Source organism: Euwallacea similis, chromosome 21 (genome assembly GCF_039881205.1).
Source record: "Euwallacea similis isolate ESF13 chromosome 21, ESF131.1, whole genome shotgun sequence".
NCBI classification, from domain to species: Eukaryota; Metazoa; Arthropoda; class Insecta; order Coleoptera; family Curculionidae; genus Euwallacea; species Euwallacea similis.
In genome coordinates, this window is record NC_089629.1 from 1,271,945 (window position 1) to 1,289,754 (window position 17,810).

Sequence of the window (17,810 nt, forward strand, 5' to 3'; positions counted from 1 at the left end):
GTAATTGCAACCAGTGGATTAACCACAAATCAGACTTGTAAAATACTATTTTGAGCCATTACAAGAGAAATAAAGCTTCTTCTTATTTCACCTATGAAATTAATCAAATTTCTGAAATGAACATAAAGAGCCCATCTAATAAAGTAACTATTTACAAGATGTTTAGTTATTGAAATTGGTATTTTATATCAGAGCTTTTTTGAATATACCAATTCACCTTTTTATCAGCATTTTTAAATTCTATAGTTATCAATATGAAAAGCTATTTTCGTCAATTTTTGATATTGAACAGGCATCATTATGTGTTAAAGTGATCATTCTGTGTTACAAAAAAAACTCCCAGTTTCTAATATTGCAATTTAAATTTTGGTATAGCGAATGAAATAAAAACCACAAAGATAACATTACTGTGTATTTGGAACTACACAAGAATGCAGGATTAAAAAAAATCAAATTTATAAATAAAATTAATCTTCTTGATCCTGCAACTTGGCCAAGAAGCTCTTCTTTTTCTGCGCAATGCGGTCTTTGCGCTCGAGGAGGGTGAGCTTCCTGGAGTTCTTTCCCTTTTGAACAGGCAGGGAATGAGTCGCAGCAGGAGCACGCTTCTCGGCCTTCTTTTCTGCAGCTGGATCAGCTCGGATGGCAGAATGGGCATTCTTGTAGATACCCTCGATCTAAATTTGAATAAACTAGTTGCTCAAAAACAAAAATAAAAATAAAACCTGGTCAGCATTAATTCCCAATTTGATATACTGGCTGAACTGTCTCTTAAATCCCTCTGGATCATCCTCCTCCAAGGATCTCATGTAATCAGCAACATGTTGACCGAAAATGTGGGCCCTATGTATCTCTGCGTTGAAATTCTTGGATTCCGCATCATAACCTGGGAACCTCTTAGTGGAATGCGGAATATTTAAACCGCCATCGACTGCGCCCTTCATAGCCGCAAATACACGAGCTCCTGTAGAAGTCCTATTTAGACCTACGTCAAGGTAACACCTAAAAGAAGAACTCTATTTATCAAGAGGAATTTCAAGCATCTAAATTAAGGATTTCTTTGTTAAAAATCAGAGACACATTATAATCAAAGAAGAGAGAAGAAGCATCAGAGGACAGAAGAATCCTGATTTGGTGAAATACTCACCAAACCAAGCTCAAGTCTACTTTTGCCACTTCAAATCAGATGACGCGCATGTGTCAAAAAATCATCACACAATCTTTTATTAAGGTTTATAAATGTATTAATTAAATGTTTTATGGGCCAAATCCAAATAACTAGTAATATTGGCATAAAAGATGTAGTTACCTGAAGGCGTTGGGTCCTTGTTCGGGAGCCTCAACATTATATGAATTTTGTCCCTCCTGAACACTTCCAGTGACTTCAAGGGAACCTTCATAAAATTTATCCAAGCCCAATTGCTTCAAAAGTCGACGAGCCACAAGAAGCCCAGTGCAATAAGCAGCAGCATAATTGGTCAATCCAACTTTGACACCATACCTTCAAAAAAACAAACAAAGATGAACCTCACATAAATGAGTACTGGTATATTTTTACATACTGAGTAAAATTGACAAGTAAACATTAAACTGATTTTAATAAAATAGTTCTGTTGGAGCAAAACCATAATACATATTCTATTTAAAATAACAGTTCATTGAATGTTGTTTCATGAAAACTACAATCTGTAAATATTTTCAATATTCACAAAAGGGTGAGCTCATGATCTGCTGTAGTCCAACTGCGACACTGTAATTTTATTAATTAAAAGAACAGTAATTTTGTTTGGACGTCAAAGCTGTATCTAAAAACAAAACTTCCCCAAAGTTAAAAAATTAAAAGTACAATTTTGTAATAATAGTTACATTCCCTTTAGAATGTTTCATTTTATATATAAATACAGATTTACATAAAGGTAGTTCTCTAAATTAATAACTATGATGCTGAGACCTTCATGACAACTTCAAATTGAAGAAACTTGGTCTTAGTAAGCCAATTTCATTAAATCCAAAAATACAACTGTTATTACAGCTCTTGCAAGTCATTAGCACACTTCATGTGAAAATGAACATCTCATTAAAATTTTGTTCAATTTTAAAGTCAGTTTTTCCACCAGCCCATGATTTGATTTCAATATATAGTTTTTAAGGCATGTTTAGTAAGTTTGTATTCTTTTGAGTTGTACATCTGGGATGTACGTTAAATAAATAAAATTTTGTTTTAAATCAATTTTCAATTTTACTCAATTTTGATTAAATTTTCTAAATAAATTATGTTAACGTCTACTATCATCTGATTACAACTTACCTTGGCAGTTCATGTGAGTATGCAGCACATACAATCTTGTCCCCTTCAATCCTAGAGTAAGCCACTTGGCAGGTAATGTCTTTATTGGACAGACGAACAATTAAACGGTATTTTGGGGTATTGTACTTGTTCTTCACTTGTACAATGAGACGTTTACGGGCATAATAATCAGTTTTTCCTTCCCTGCGCCTCTTGAATTTGACTTGAAACCTCTTGAAGTACTGTTTGTTTTTAACAACTTTGACGAATCCCTGGAAATTTGAAAAATTGTGTAAGCGTGCTAGGGAATACTTACTGGACCTCCAGTAAACATTTAAGTTTTAGTAAACATTTAAATCTTAAATGCGACAATTTCCTTATGCAAGTTAGTAATACTTCGATACTTAGCGAAAGTGAAAATAAATCTCCAAACATCGCAGCTCCTATATGCAACGTGGAGCAAAAATCCGAATCTTAAGAATCAATACACACTGCACTCGCGATGGCCACTCACAGTTTTTGACATTACTCACCATTTTTGTTAATTAATTAAAAAAGTTTAAACGCTGCAGTCTCCACAATGCTGTGAAATGGCCGCAGCAGTCAAAACGAAAGAGAGCGCATGTTGATGTTTTTTGTCAGTTGAAGTGTTAATAAATTGACTTTTGACAAATGCCAAATTATTTGAGGGTTCAAGCTGCAGTCGGCACTTATAGGGTTTTCAGTGCTAATTTCTTTACTTTGGCATTGTAATGTCGACAATGTAAAAATTAGGTGGCCACAAACCCAATACTACATATTAGAATTATGTAATTTGTTTTAATTTATTCGGTTAGTCCAAAATTAATGCTTAGTAAAAGAAACGCACAAATTGGGACACGTTGTGTAAATACCCTGATATAGAAAATTTTATTAGCGTATTAAAAACCAGCTATATTCTTTTGAACCCCAGTCTCACTTTAAATACTATTCCAGAAAAATTGTAAGGTAAAAATAATACGTACCTCTGCCCCACATTTGCTTATACTATAATGTTATATTACTATTTCCGTACTGAACTGTAATCGTAACTAGCGGCACATCAACAGAAGGGTCAAATACGTAATACTTTCGTTTAATTAATTTAAGATTTCAGGTTACATGTCCCTCTACTTACTCCAACTACTTCAAAAGTTTAAGTTTAAAATTACTATCTATAGATTTGACAACAGTGCGACATCTACATTAGTAAAGTGGAATTCAGTTGACAATTGACGTTGTAGTCATCGTCCATTTTCTTTTTCTTTTCTGTCGAAAACTGCAGCCATGAAAGCCAAAGGAGAGGTTTGTTTAATTATTTTTCCTAAAGTTAAGGGTATTTTTAAGTATTTCATCGGCAGAGACTGTTAGTTATTTAGTATATTTTGTCACATTTTGGAAAAGTTCAATTTGGGATTGAAATTACTGCTAGTTTCGACAAGTTGGGTTCAAATAAACTGCCGCATTGTACACGTGCAAAGCAACGTTTAAAAGAAAATTAGAATGTAATAAGATAAACTGTGATGAATTAGTATTAAAATTATTAAGAATTTAGTTTTAAAGGCACTACATTACCCTTTAAATTAGTTTCACTTGATTTTTGATCAATATAATTTAGGTTATAAGTCCTTACTAATTTTTTTTATTTTTTCCCAGTTGAAAGAATATGAAGTTATTGGGCGCAAGTTGCCCACTGAAAAGGAGAAGACGACCCCCCTATACAAAATGAGGATCTTCGCTCCTGATCCAATTGTCGCCAAATCACGTTTCTGGTACTTCTTAAGACAACTGAAAAAGTTTAAGAAGTCCACTGGGGAGATAGTGTCTGTTAAGCCTATTTCAGAAAAGTCCCCAACAAAAATTAAGAACTTTGGTATTTGGCTCAGGTATATAAGCAAAGAGGGGATTTTTTTTCTAGTTGTAATAATTCCAAAAAGCAAATTGTAAAAGTCTTTGATTACTTCTTTAATGATATGACTTTAAAGCTTATTTTAAATTTTCCAATAAGCTATTATTAACCTCATCTTTTGTCAAATAGGTATGACTCTCGTTCAGGAACTCACAACATGTACCGAGAGTACAGGGATTTGAGTGTTTCTGGTGCAGTTACTCAATGCTATAGGGATATGGGAGCACGTCATCGTGCTAGAGCCCATGCAATCCAGGTGAGTTGCTTCTTGGTACATTTCTTTGATCTTTTATGCTAATAATGGAAAAATATTTAGATTATTAAAGTAGAACAAGTCAAAGCGGCTGACACCAGGAGACCTCAGGTCAAACAGTTCCATGATTCAAAGATACGTTTCCCACTTCCTAAGCGTATCCAGCACAAGTCCATGAACTTGTTCTCTGTGCGCAAACCAAGAACATATTTCTTGTAATAATATGTTTTTAAATAAATAACATTTTTATTTACTGATTTGTTGAGTTTATGACTTGAAGTTCCCTTTTCCACCATAAAATTATTTTTTTAAAACTATAACCATGATCCAACTTTAATCCAATAACATGTTATATAAATGATATTCATGTTGTTTTATGTGTACAAGATGCTCATTTGTTGTTGATAAGCAACATAATTCCCATTTGGAGTCTATTGAACTTTGTCTCTCTTCAAGCAACCAAAATATTCAGACCTGAATTTGAAAAACATTCATCCTATATATTACGTTTGCAGTTTCCAAACACAGATTAACAAAAAAATCAAAAACTTTATTATTTATCTATTGTTATAATGTGGATGTACAAAGTCAAAGTCTTGACAAATGGATACCTATAGTCAAATGGACTCCACTGGAAGGTCAATGATGATTTTTTATAACATGATTTGTATTTAACATGTTTACACTTCTGAAAAGACATGTTCATTCTTTTTATTTGTTCAGTTGTGATTTATGTGATCAGTTCACTTTGAACCAGCCAGTTAAGACTAAATTTGGCTATAGTTATTTATATTTTTCTCAGCATAATTCCCTTTTTTGTAATTGTAATATGCATTTTCAATTGTTAGGACTAACTAACAAATCATTTTATCATAAAGATACAGATATAATTTTACATTTCATTTTCTTACAATAGCTAATTAGCACAAAAGAACGCCTCTTTATAAAATTGTATAAGTTATATATTTTAATAATAAATATAATTATTTACAATCAACAAAATCCACATTAAAACTAGTTACTGTTTATTTACCAAACCTTTGCTCACAATTCCCATAAACATATAATTGCTCTAAAAAAGTTCTATACCTTAACCGACGATGTGACTTTATACTTAAAAACTCTGTTACTCTTATCTGCCATGGGGGGTACCCTTGAAGGTTTAAATACTCCCCAAAATTTATTGCTAAATCTGGATCAGGAAAATTGAAGTCTTTCTGTAATGCTTTACCTATGCTTTCAATTGAAATATCACTTTGATTAATTGTAGATTTGGAAAGGTTTCTGGCGACTTGGACAATTGCCTGTTTCCCATTTTCTCTGGACAAAAGTTTTACATGAATTTTTTGACCTATGAAACCATTTTTATAAGTTGAACTTGGGCTGTTGTGCCAAATGACGTGATTGTTAGGCGGCAGTGTCTTTGTGATGGTCTCTTCAAATTTGTCTTGGTGCTTTTTTAAAGTTCCTAAAACACACAAAAAATTTTAATAACTTTGTTACACATTGCATCACTTTTGTTTTGTGTGTACATAGTTGATTTAAAGTGCTTCACTTTAACAGAATTTAATTTTCACCTTACAACATTTAATGTTCAATTCCTTTAAAAATCTCCTTTTTTACCTTTATGATCATAGAAACTAAGGAAAAGGATTTGGTTCCCTATACACCATAAAATGATATTTGCTAGATCTTTAAATGAAGGTTGCTCATTTCCCAATAATACTGTTATATGTTTGGGAATTTTGTTCATAAGAACTTCCCCATTTTCCTGGCATTTACGGCTGGGAGAAGGGCCAAACTCGTGACAAATATCAAGGAAAACACCGCCTATTTCTTGGAGTACATTAACTAACCACCTGTAAATTGAAAATAGCGCGTTCACGAGGACGTACAACGTCCTGTATAGCGGAGCACTAGCCATTACAGTCTGGTAATATATCCTTTTCACATGGTTTAATTTATTTATCAGGAAAAATATCTAAAAACATCGTGGCAGAGCAAAAGTTTACCCGACCCTTATGATTTTCGATTTTGAAGGACGTTTGACGTAGCGGCTCGTGATTGGTTGAGTAACATACAAGCTGGAGATGATCAGAAATTGATAGTTCGGCCAGAATCAAAATGAACAGAAACGTGTACTAAAGCCACTAATAAAAAAGAAGAAAAATAATATGAAATGCTGGTTGGAGCGATTAGAACAATAAAAGTACTGTAATGGAGTAGTGAGGGTCGACTTAATTGAATTTCACAATTTGACATTGACAAGCAACTAAGGTAGCGTATAGCGGGGGTCTTGTTGCAGTTTTATTTATTTGTTTTTATTATTTGGTGTGAAATGTGTGGAGAAATTGGCTTCATTATAATTATTAATGACATTTAAACTTGTTATCGGTCTATGGGCATTGGAAACGTGATATTTGCCTTTAGTACTGCTTCCTACGTTCTTAAAAGCAACACAGTTTATTGACCCTCGATCTTCCATCCGTTTTCTTGTCCTGTTTGAGGTCGTGAGAACCAAGACAAATCCTTTTAACAACTGCTATAATTTCCGCACTTTCCTCATTAATAGTTTATCTATAATGCTTCTCAAGTGTCTCCCTCACAATTGACACCTCATTCCAAAATGGCAGCTTCAGGTGCAACCATTGAGGAGTTTCTGAGTGGGCCTTTGGTGAAATGGGTAAGTATGCACCCCCAATTAATGCACATATTTTAGCTGTAGACAATTGAAATAATACACTGTACATAAATTGGAAATCTCTATTTTCATTTTGGTTTCAATCTTACTTTATATGGTATGAATTGATTTTAGAAATACATAGGGTTTGGGTCCAAATAAAAAGAATTAGGGTCAATCATACAATAATGGTTCGAAGGTTAGTTTAGCTAAACCCTAGTGGTACCAAAACCACCACATATTCACACATTCACAATTCTATTCTTATGGAATAATTAAATTAGCTGAACCAACTTTGGAACCATGATTGGACAACTGGGCCTTAATGTATTGTTAACTTTAACTATAAGCTACCTTTCATACAAACTTTGAAATAGAGCTTCGGTAAGTATTGGTTAGGCTCATAATTTATGTGGAAACTGGCTTGATGTTAAAGTTCACAGTACTTTGATAATTTGGTCCTTATAGACTTACATAATATAAGCTTAGCACAAAATAAAAGAGTTAAACCAGTTCAAATATGGAAATCAATTATTTTACCCCTGTATAAATAAGGGACAGCGATAAATATGTATAATGAAAAAAGATAATAGATAAACATAAAACTTCTTTATAAATCCAGTTTTAGTCTAAGCACACATTTTTTTCAGCTATCAACTTGTGTCAGAAAACCTGACTCCCTTCAAGTGTATGAGACATTCTTTGATGGGGCAGCAATAAATGAGGTTTTACTACAAATCGATCCAGAGCCTTCCTTACCAGTGCCTTCTCTATCTAATCTACAGGGCCTTCACATTACTGCTGCTAGAATTAAAATTTTTCATTCGATCATTAGAAATGTTAAAACTATTTATGAGGATGAGCTAGGGCAGCTTATAATAGGCCTCCCCGATTGTGTTACCTTAGGTAAGTTGTGGTGCACAGAAGATGCAAAGATAGTTTCTTCATAATTTGACTGCTTTAGGGAGAGCTCCTGGCTCTGAAACTGCTTTGGATCAGTTGAAATTGCTCATTTTATTATTGTTGGGCTGTGCAGTTCAAGGCCCTACAAAAGAAATATTTATTACTAGAATTAAGGAATTGGATGTGATTGCTCAACATGAAATTATGCAATGTATCAAGCAGGTAAATTCACATAATTTTTAATACATTAATAGAAGATAATTTGAAACATTTTGTTTAGGTTACCGATGACCAAAACTTAGTTTTGACTACTGATTGGACTGAACAAACATCACAAAAATTATTCTGCCATGTCAAATCACTCACCTCTGAAAGGGATAAATTATTGCAGCAATGGGTTATTGATCTAGGTTGGTACTTATGTCCAGAGTAGTAATTTTGCTTGATGAAACCATTTTTAGGACAAGAGGACATAATGAATGGCACTACTAAAGGTGGTCAAGATGGAGTTGAGTCAAATCACTTGGCAGTGGAATTGGCAGATTTTAAGGCCAGATTGAGAAAACAAAGACAAGAATTGTAAGTTTGTTTTGGGAATTTTAACAACTTCTATACATAAGATATTTTTTAGAGATGAGAAGACTGAGATTTTAGCTGAATATAAAGAAGAATTGGAGCACGTCAGAAGTTTGGTAGCTAAACTGAAGAATGAGGTACTGTTTATCTATATAAATGAGTTTTATTTCATTGAATTGGTTTTTGTAGAATAGCGATTTGTTGATTGAAGCTCGGAAGGCAAAAGCGTACAGGGATGAAGCTGACGCCATGCGTGAAAATGCGGAAAGGGCGGACAGACTCGATATGGAAGTTCAGAGATATCGAGAGAGATTAGCTGATTCTGAATTTTATAAAGCTCGAGTTGATGAACTGAGGGAGGATAATAGGGTGTTGTTGGAAACTAGAGGTGAGTGATTAATTATTATTGTGTTTCAGTTTTTCAATGCATTATTAGTTTTTGTTTTAAGCAATTTTAATTTCTCTGATGAAAGAATTTCCCAAATTCCGTACAATAAAGCTAGTTCATTGATTAAAGCGCTAGTGTGTACTATGTAGAACTTTAAAAAGTTTCAAAGTTCTAATTTTGTTTTAGAAATGTTGGAAGAGCAGTTAGCAAGAGCTCGACAAAGGGCAGATCAAGTATTGGAATTAGAAGCCAAACTGTTGGCGAGTAAGCAGACTATTAATGAAGTCATGTTGGTAAGAAGAATGTAATGTTTCTTATAAACTTATTAGTGGTGAAATCAATGTCATTTTTGATAATGAGTGTATGAGTATACATCCACCTTCTGGTAAACCTTTTAAATAAAAATTTCAATGAATGAAGTAACAATATTTCAAATGGTTATTTTTATCTGTTAGGAGAGAGATGCAGCCAGAGATAAAATCCAAGAACTAGTCGATGAAAATGTCCAGTTGCAACAAGTAACCAAGTCCGCATTGCAAGAATCCAGTTTGGGAAATATGTCTATTGACTCTGATTTGGAAGAGCCCAATTCAGGAGACAATAGTCTTTCTGAGCAATTAACCAGCAATGCTCAAGCTCGAGCTTTGAAATTGGAATTGGAAAACAAACGTGAGTCGCAAAAGTCAATATAAAAAAATAATTGTGACGTTACCTTTATTATTTTCTAGAGTTACTTAGTAAGCTTGATTCTCTCAAAGAAAAAAATTTCTATGAGAGCGCCAACAAAATTTTAGACCTGGAAAAGGAAAAAAAGAAACTGCTAATAAAATGCGAACAACTACAGGAGAATTGTGATCGATTGACAATACAAAATTCCGAGCTAGAAAACCTCTTTAAAAACGCCATCCAAGAGAACCGCAAAGTCCAAAACAGTATGGATTCCTTAAAACTGATGTCTGACAAACAAAGTCAGGACATTCAGATCGAAAAATTGAAAATTGTGGAACTTGAGAAGAACATTGCAAGTTTGTCCAAAGAGAAGCAGAGAGTGCAAGCGTTGTGTGACGTGGTTAAAAAGAGGGCTGATGATGCCGAGAAATCTTTAAATCAAGTGTCTGAAGAACTACATAATTTACAGGCTAGTAAAAAATTCAGTGAGTTTTTGACATACTTATCAATTCATCTTTAAATAGGAGGAGTTAGAGAAGGGTAGAGCAGCGGAAAAATTGGGTAAAGAGCTTCAAGATAGAGTGACGGGTTTGGAAAAAGAAAACACAACCCTTCAAAAGGAAGTTTTAAAACTTAAGGGGGTTGTTGAAGAAAAGGAAGTAAGTCTCGACAAGAACCTTGAAGAGAAGTTGAATTATGAAAAAGATATTGAGAAGTTGAGCAGTGAAACCTCAATCTTAATGGCTCAACTAGAGAAGTTGCAGGAGTTTGAACAGAAAGCTACTGAATTAATTTCTCAAGCCTCTGTTCATTCTGAAACTATTGCTACACTTCAGAAAGATTTGATTGCAGAAAAGGTGAAATTTTAACATGTTTTAAAGCTTTTTATCTGACTATTTAATTGAATACTATTGACTGCTATTTGCAGGTGAACAACGAAAAGTTTAAAACCAGTTTAGAGAAGTTAGGGCTTAACCTGGATATATTGGATAACGACGTTAACATTATTATTGAAACGATGTTGGAAAATAGCGAAATTTCTAAGTGCCTTCAATCTGTTTTCAAAGGAAAGGAAGTGGTTGTAGAAAAAGAGACGCCTTGTAAAACATGCCGGTTAGAGGGAGATTCCTTGAAACAGGTACTAGTTGCTCCTTTATTTTTATGGTTGTAGTGAACTACTGAATAGAGGCTATTTTTTGTTTATTTTGTCCTTTAATCTAGTTATTATCCCTTCAAAATGAATTAAGTTGCTAAAACTAACCTAAACATTTTATAGGCTGAGGAAGTAGCAAAATCAATTAGTGAGCAGTGGAGCGAACAATGCGACAAGCTCTATGCTGACATTGCTGCTTTACAGTCTCTTAATGACTGTCTGCAAAATGAGAATGCCACCTTAAAGGTGGACGTATCCACTTTAAAATCCCAAGCTAATTCTTTACAGGCACAACAAACCGCCTTGCAATTGGCCAATAGTCAGTTAGTTGCAGAAAAAGATGAGGTGGATATTTAGAAGCAAAAGCGACAGAATTTCTGATATTAAGGATATGATTAATTTTCAGCTGTCTAAACAACATCAGCAGCAACAAACCGAACGCAAGAAGCTTTTGTCGGATCAAGTGACTTTAAGAACTTTGCATGAACAGCTGAATAATGAGTATGAGGAGGTCAAATTAGAACAAGAAAATTTGAGGAAAATAAACCGTGATTTGCGCTCTGAAATCCGTAGTTTGAAAGAGCGTAACGATTGTTTGGAAGTAAAAGTCTCAAACAGCGAATTGGAAAAAGTGAGTTTGAGGACTGATTCGGTCAGTTTGAACAATTTACGGGAGGAGCATTCAAAACTAAAAGACGACTTCAGAAATTTGTTCACCGCTAGCGGGCGCTTAAAAGTCGAATACAGAAATGTTCAAGAAGAACTGAAGACGTTAAAGATGGAGTCAAGGAATTTAAGGTTGAGTCAAACGGAAATTCAGGGAGAATTGAGTTCGAGGTCCGACAGAGTTGCGGGATTACAGTTGGATAATGCCAAGTTGCAACAAAAATGTGATGTAAGAATTTGGCTTTTTTTGTATTTCTACATTTAAAATTGCAGTATAATCTTTTCTAAGTATCTTAACTTTTTCTAATAAAAAGAAAACTTAACGAGACACCTTAAATTTTCTTTTTAGATGTTATTTGAAATGAACCACTCCCTTGATTCGGATAGGCGCGCTTTGATGGATCACGTATCCCAACTTTTGAACCAATACTGGTCATTATTGAGCCATTCTTTGGAGGATAAAAAGCAATTCCATTTAGAAGAAAAGCAGTACTCTGACAAAGTAAACAACTTGTCCAGGCAGAAGGAAAAATTAGAGGAAAAAATAATGGAGCACTATAGAAAGCTTGACAATGCTTCAGCGAAAAAGTAATATGATTATAGAAATGGTTTTAATGATTGTTTAATGACGGAGAAAATGTTTACAGAAAAGGTTTTGGAGCTACATTAGTACGCAGAGTTAAGAAAGCGAGTTCGGATATAATGAATAAGGTTCCAAGCAGGGTAAGTGGATTTTCTATTTATATTTCAAGTCATACGGTGCATCTTGAGGGTGTCGTATCAGGAGTTAAAACATTTTCAAACCATTCGTTTCATAGATATCAAGATAGAAATTTTATTTTATAAAAAAACAATATACTGTACCATACAATATATTAGAAAGGGACTATTTCCAAAATCTAACGAATAATGTATTTAAAATGTTTTAATATAAGAAAAAATTTAGACCGATATGAGATTTTCCTTCTATCTAGCTTAGAAATAGGATTATTCTTTTAAAAATGTGTAATTTTGCCTACCCTGTACACTGTAATAACACAACATATAAATTTACCCGATTATGTTTTAGACTCGTCGATCGTGGCATGATGACTCTACCCGATTGTCGCAATCGCAGTTTACCCTAGCCGGTCAAGGTTCGGGCGAATCGGACAATAGAGAGTCGGATAATAGCGCCGAAGATGTAGCAGTGAGTAATCCCCGAAATACTTCGAACCATTTGGAACCCTTTCGTAGAAATACAACCGGAACTGGCAGTTTGCGCGCCTGTAAGCCAAGAGACGAGGTGGCTTTAAGGCGCTCGCATAGAGATTTGAGCAGCAGGAGTAGCATTGCAGGTACACGTTGCTCAAGTCTAAGTTTGAGGTATCATTTCACTTTTGAACCCCGATCATTTGTCCTGTGGCATCATATTTTAATTTCAGTTATATACAGTAGTGGCCAAAAGTAGATGAACACCTATAAAACATAGCATTTCTAATAATTTATACCATTAAGTCTCTATAGAATCTAATATTGCTATTCCGCCAAATAACTAATAGAATGCTTTATAAAAAAAAAAAAAATACAAATAATGGGTTTCTTATCAAACATTGTTAATCTACATAGAAATAAAAAATAGCTCTGGCCAAAAGTAGATGAACAAAAACTTTTAAATATTTTTGATATTTATCGATTCGGTTTTAAACGTTAGTATCTTGGTGGACGATAGTAGTAAGCCACTAGAATAATTTATTAAAATGCCACGAGGTGTTTATGTTTCTGAAGACTTAAAAATAAGAGTGTTAGCTGCGAATAATGCTGGAGTGAGTTAAACACAAATTGCAAGGCAATTTTAGCTAAAAAGATCCACTGTCTGCATGTTAATTAAGAGGTGCAATCAAAGGGGAGATACCACAATTAAGAATAAGTCGGGCCGTCCTAGAAAAACTGACCAAAGACTAAATAGGGCCATTAAGAAGATGTCTATGCATGATCCCTTTCTTTCATCTAATCAAATAAAGACCAAAATAGAAGAAATTGGTTTGCCTTCTGTCAGTTCTAGGACAATAAGACGTAGACTGGTAGAGGCTAATTTGTTTGCCAGAAGACCGGCCAAAAAACCTCTGCTGTCAAAGAAGAACGTTAAGGCCCGATTACAGTTTACAAAGGAGCATCAAAATTTGACTGTAGCGCAGTGGAAAAGGGTTTGTTTTAGTGATGAATCTAAATTTAATATGTTTTCATCTGATGGCAATGTGTATGTAAGACGTCCTCCTAACACTCGTTTATTGCCCAAATATACCAGACCAACCGTAAAGCATGGAGGAGGATCAATGTTAGTTTGGGGATGTTTTTCTGGGTACGGTATCGGTCCACTTTATAGGATCAAGGGAATAATGGACCGATTTATCTACAGGGACATATTAAAAACTCACATGTTACCCTATATCGAGGAAGTTTTGCCGGTCACGTTTATTTTTCAGCATGATAACGACCCCAAACATGCGTCAAAGATAGTTAAGAAGTTTTTAGAAGATGAAATAGTACCTGTTATGACATGGCCCTCGCAGTCACCGGATCTTAATCCAATAGAAAATTTATGGGAGATTCTAAACAGCAAAATTAGGACAAAAACCTACTCGAATAAGAACCAATTATTCATAGCATTACAAGAAGCATGGGCGAGCATGGATCCATCTGTTATTGAACATCTCATAGCGTCAATGCCCAAGAGATGCAATGAAGTAATAAAAAATAAAGGATATTACACAAAATACTGACTAATAATACTGTCTCAATGGTTTAGTTAATAAGAGTTTATAATATTTGAAATGATGTTTATTTTGTTCATCTACTTTTGGCCAGAGCTATTTTTGTATTTCTATGTATATTAACAATATATGATAAAAAATCCATCATTTATTTATTTCTTTAGAAAAGGCACTCTATTAGTGATTTGGCGGAAAAATTATATTAAAATTTATAGAGACTTGTGGTATGAATTATTAAAAATGCAGTGTGTAATACGTGTTCATCTACTTTTGGCCACTACTGTATATGTATATTATGCCATAATAATATATAGTCTGTCTTAAATAAGGATTTCCAACGTAGCATTAGTATTTGTTTTTACGAACTGGTAGTGTGAAATGTGCATGTCTTCATCTCATCATAGATCTATCTTTGTGATTTCTTTCTCACTTTAGGTGACCAACCATTCACAAGGGAACCCGGAAGTGCGTTGAGCTTAGGTTCGGTGGGTTCACGGCGAACGGTGTATCTTTCAGAAGATGATACGGGATCGGTAGCTGCAGCCCAAACTCCCGAAACCACCAGCCAGACGTCCAATCCTCCTTTGTTAGTTTACAACCGAATATCTACAGTTATCGGTGAGTTTAGACATTAACTCGTTAGATTAATAGATGTCAAATGACGAATCATTTTACAATAAATCAAAAGCAACGATGAACGCTGCTTGGCATATACAGAAACTGAACAAAAATAAACAATAAAAAGATACATGTGAGTTCGTGGTTCTATGGCATACTTGACTAGACATTTTTTAGGACACATGATAAATAAACAACGTCAACAATGTTCAATCGTAAATTTCTTAAGACCTGTTTAGGTATAGGACATGGTACATGAAATACACTTAGAATTTTACGTAGAATTCAAAAATGAAATAAAAAAAGTGTTTCCATTTGAAAAAACAAAGTTGGTGGTGGTATCTGATTTTTGGACTACTCTGTATATATGAATTTACCATCAATAAAACCATAAGAAGAAATAAAAATTGACGTGTCCAAAGATTTTGGCCGCATATGTTCGGCATCTTAGTTATATGGACTGTTCCATCCAAAACTTCTACACTGTATATTTCAAATATTTCATAAAATAGTCGAAATTTCCTATAGTTACACTAAGACGTCCTATATAAACATCAAAATTTGCCCACTCAGTACATTCTCATGTGAAGCCTTTGAATACGTGTAATCTTAGTAAAATTCTCTTTATAGGAGCTGAAGCTAGTCAAGCTCAGGCGCGCCGGCCTGTGACGCCTCAAAACAACCAGGCATCGACGTCACAACAAAATTCTCAAGCTTTAGTTGGATCAGAGGAAAGTGGAAATATCACAGGGGAAAAGAAAGACAAAAATTCCAAAGAAACCGCCATTTGGTATGAGTACGGTTGTGTATGAGTTTATAGTGTGTCTTACGAATATACAATATCCACGTAAACAAATGCATACCACCTGCATGTAATCCATTCAAGACAAGAGTATTAAACAGGACAATAGTCAGCCCGCTATTACACTGAAAAAGTTTTTAAAACAAGTTCTAGGTGTATTGGGCATAGAATTAAGCTATGTCTGGTGTATTTAAAAAAAGAAAACGTCCTGTATATTAAACAGTTAAATAATTCAATTTATATTCGATTAGGCGCGCGCAACAAACACTCCATCCAAAATGAAACAAGTTCAACATTGAAACGCCGTCGCCTTTATAAAATATTGATTGTTCTGGTGACACTACCGACCATTCAGCGGCGACCAAGTTGATAATCATACGTTTGGTTTGTTTACATGGATATTTTATATTCGCAAGACATACTATAAAATGAAATTCAAAAATGTGTGTTTCGTTTGCGAGAAAGTGTTTCGAAGTAATACGATGTTAAGAAACGAGGGTCTAACTTTTGAATTATCAGTTGAGTGAAACTTTCTTAAGACAATAATTAATTTATTAAGTAAACGTGATTTTTCGCTTTAGCAAGTAGTTTCAGAAATTGGCTTCCTATAATATAGTGTTTTAAGAGAGCGGCATTTAAGCAATCATTTTTTTAATGGTATTACATTGTTGTTACTCTTTGGTATTACATAATTGGATCTCAAAAAATTTAAATTGGATAACTTAGTGGCCGGATTCTTATATGTGATGAAAATCGTAGTTTGTTTACTGTTATATTGGCTACTACTAATAAGGTATACAATTTAAATGGCAAATTTAAGAAAAAATCCTTATTTTATATCTTAAGGAAGTCACCTATTTTATAATAATTTATATTATTATAAAAACAAATATATATTTATTAATTTTTCATATGTAAGTAATTTTTTTTAGTTTACCAGCAAGAGTAATCTCTAAAAGATATTTGGTATACTTGTAATACAACATATCCTTACAATATGTGTGTATAAGTCTTTAAAGCTTTTGCTGGTCGCACGTATTTTAAAGATCGTCTCATACAATTCAATACCCAATTTAAGAGACTTGGCATGTGTCTGATTTAAGCAAAATTCGTCAATTCTTGTGGTTTTGCTTGTTTTTAATTTTTAATAAACACTGGTTCTTAACCAACCCAATATTTCACTATTGATCACTACTTACTACTTATTTGTGAAACTTACGAGCTACTTAATTTTCAATTTATATAAGTACTTTATTGTACTTGATTTGGAAGGCTGCTAACTAGGCCTTGATATTACTGTTTGTGCTAATGGTTCTAGTCGACCGACTATTTTTGACGTTGCTTTCAACGCAGTCCAATGGACGAAACAGAAACTAACACAAGGCGGTATGATGTTGCTCATACAGTTATCACAATTAGTTATATTATAATATGCCATTATTTTCTTGTCTGTTTCTATTGTAACCTCTTCAAATCAAATGATCACTTTCCAATTTACTCAGCTTGTATTTACATGTAGGTGAAAAAATTAGTTAGTTGTCGACTAGCTTCAATATATTTTCTGAATTGTGATAATAAGTGTAAATCGAAATCATCCCGGGATGAACCATTAAATATGACATTTACAGATGACGTATTTATTTTTATACCTCTTTGTTAGTATATAAGGCACACTGTAAACTTACCTTTACTACATATTTGTACTTACCATTTTATAGTGATATTTTTAAGATATTTATACATGTTTTATACTATTTATGCTGTGGTTTTCCATAATTTATAGTGAAAAAGATCGCTTTACGAGTCGTAGATCTCGTAGAATGTTATGACTAATTTATGAGTCGTTTAGTTTGGAGAAATTTAATGTTAACCTCCGAAATTTTATTTGTACATAATCTAGACAAATAATTGAAAAGCAAGCACTATACAATGAAGTACTTTAACGTTTTATTGTTTCCGTACAATATCCCCTCTTCTAACCAGCGAGATTCATTTAGACGATTGGTTTTGTTGGTTTGCAACATTATCTATATATAAGTTCGTCAAAGACATGATTCTATTACATCGTGTTATGCGAACAATAATAGTGATTTTAAGCCAATACCAAATTAATAAAATTATTCAACTTTCATAGG

At 33.7% G+C, this 17,810-nt stretch overlaps 4 protein-coding genes across 4 annotated transcripts; 2 read left to right on the plus strand and 2 right to left on the minus strand.

The window, feature by feature from the left end:
* Positions 1 to 397: 397 nt before the first annotated feature.
* On the minus strand, positions 398 to 2,955 carry RpL5 (ribosomal protein L5). Its single transcript, XM_066400757.1, has 5 exons — positions 2,821 to 2,955; positions 2,309 to 2,559; positions 1,310 to 1,501; positions 726 to 1,002; positions 398 to 677 (listed from the first exon to the last, which is right to left on the minus strand). Exons 1-5 carry the CDS (start codon positions 2,821 to 2,823, stop codon positions 468 to 470), a joined length of 933 nt encoding a protein of 310 aa, XP_066256854.1. The 5' UTR covers positions 2,824 to 2,955; the 3' UTR covers positions 398 to 467.
* Positions 2,956 to 3,496: 541 nt separating this feature from the next.
* RpL18A (ribosomal protein L18A) lies at positions 3,497 to 4,720 on the plus strand. Its single transcript, XM_066400827.1, has 4 exons — positions 3,497 to 3,610; positions 3,962 to 4,191; positions 4,344 to 4,470; positions 4,531 to 4,720. The coding sequence occupies exons 1-4, from the start codon at positions 3,593 to 3,595 to the stop codon at positions 4,684 to 4,686; spliced, it is 531 nt and encodes a 176-aa protein (XP_066256924.1). The 5' UTR covers positions 3,497 to 3,592; the 3' UTR covers positions 4,687 to 4,720.
* A 581-nt stretch (positions 4,721 to 5,301) lies between these two features.
* Positions 5,302 to 6,532, minus strand: LOC136415879 (dehydrodolichyl diphosphate synthase complex subunit Nus1-like). The gene is made up of 2 exons (XM_066400747.1): positions 6,091 to 6,532; positions 5,302 to 5,935 (listed from the first exon to the last, which is right to left on the minus strand). The coding sequence occupies exons 1-2, from the start codon at positions 6,389 to 6,391 to the stop codon at positions 5,493 to 5,495; spliced, it is 744 nt and encodes a 247-aa protein (XP_066256844.1). The 5' UTR covers positions 6,392 to 6,532; the 3' UTR covers positions 5,302 to 5,492.
* Positions 6,533 to 6,749: 217 nt separating this feature from the next.
* On the plus strand, positions 6,750 to 17,618 carry Girdin (protein girdin). The gene is made up of 19 exons (XM_066400733.1): positions 6,750 to 7,150; positions 7,798 to 8,053; positions 8,112 to 8,272; positions 8,331 to 8,460; positions 8,512 to 8,629; positions 8,682 to 8,763; positions 8,816 to 9,014; positions 9,201 to 9,307; positions 9,470 to 9,683; positions 9,743 to 10,152; positions 10,208 to 10,540; positions 10,612 to 10,821; positions 10,960 to 11,181; positions 11,243 to 11,731; positions 11,852 to 12,090; positions 12,150 to 12,225; positions 12,572 to 12,839; positions 14,691 to 14,873; positions 15,504 to 17,618. The coding sequence occupies exons 1-19, from the start codon at positions 7,094 to 7,096 to the stop codon at positions 15,683 to 15,685; spliced, it is 3,936 nt and encodes a 1,311-aa protein (XP_066256830.1). The 5' UTR covers positions 6,750 to 7,093; the 3' UTR covers positions 15,686 to 17,618.
* The last annotated feature ends 192 nt before the right edge of the window (positions 17,619 to 17,810 follow it).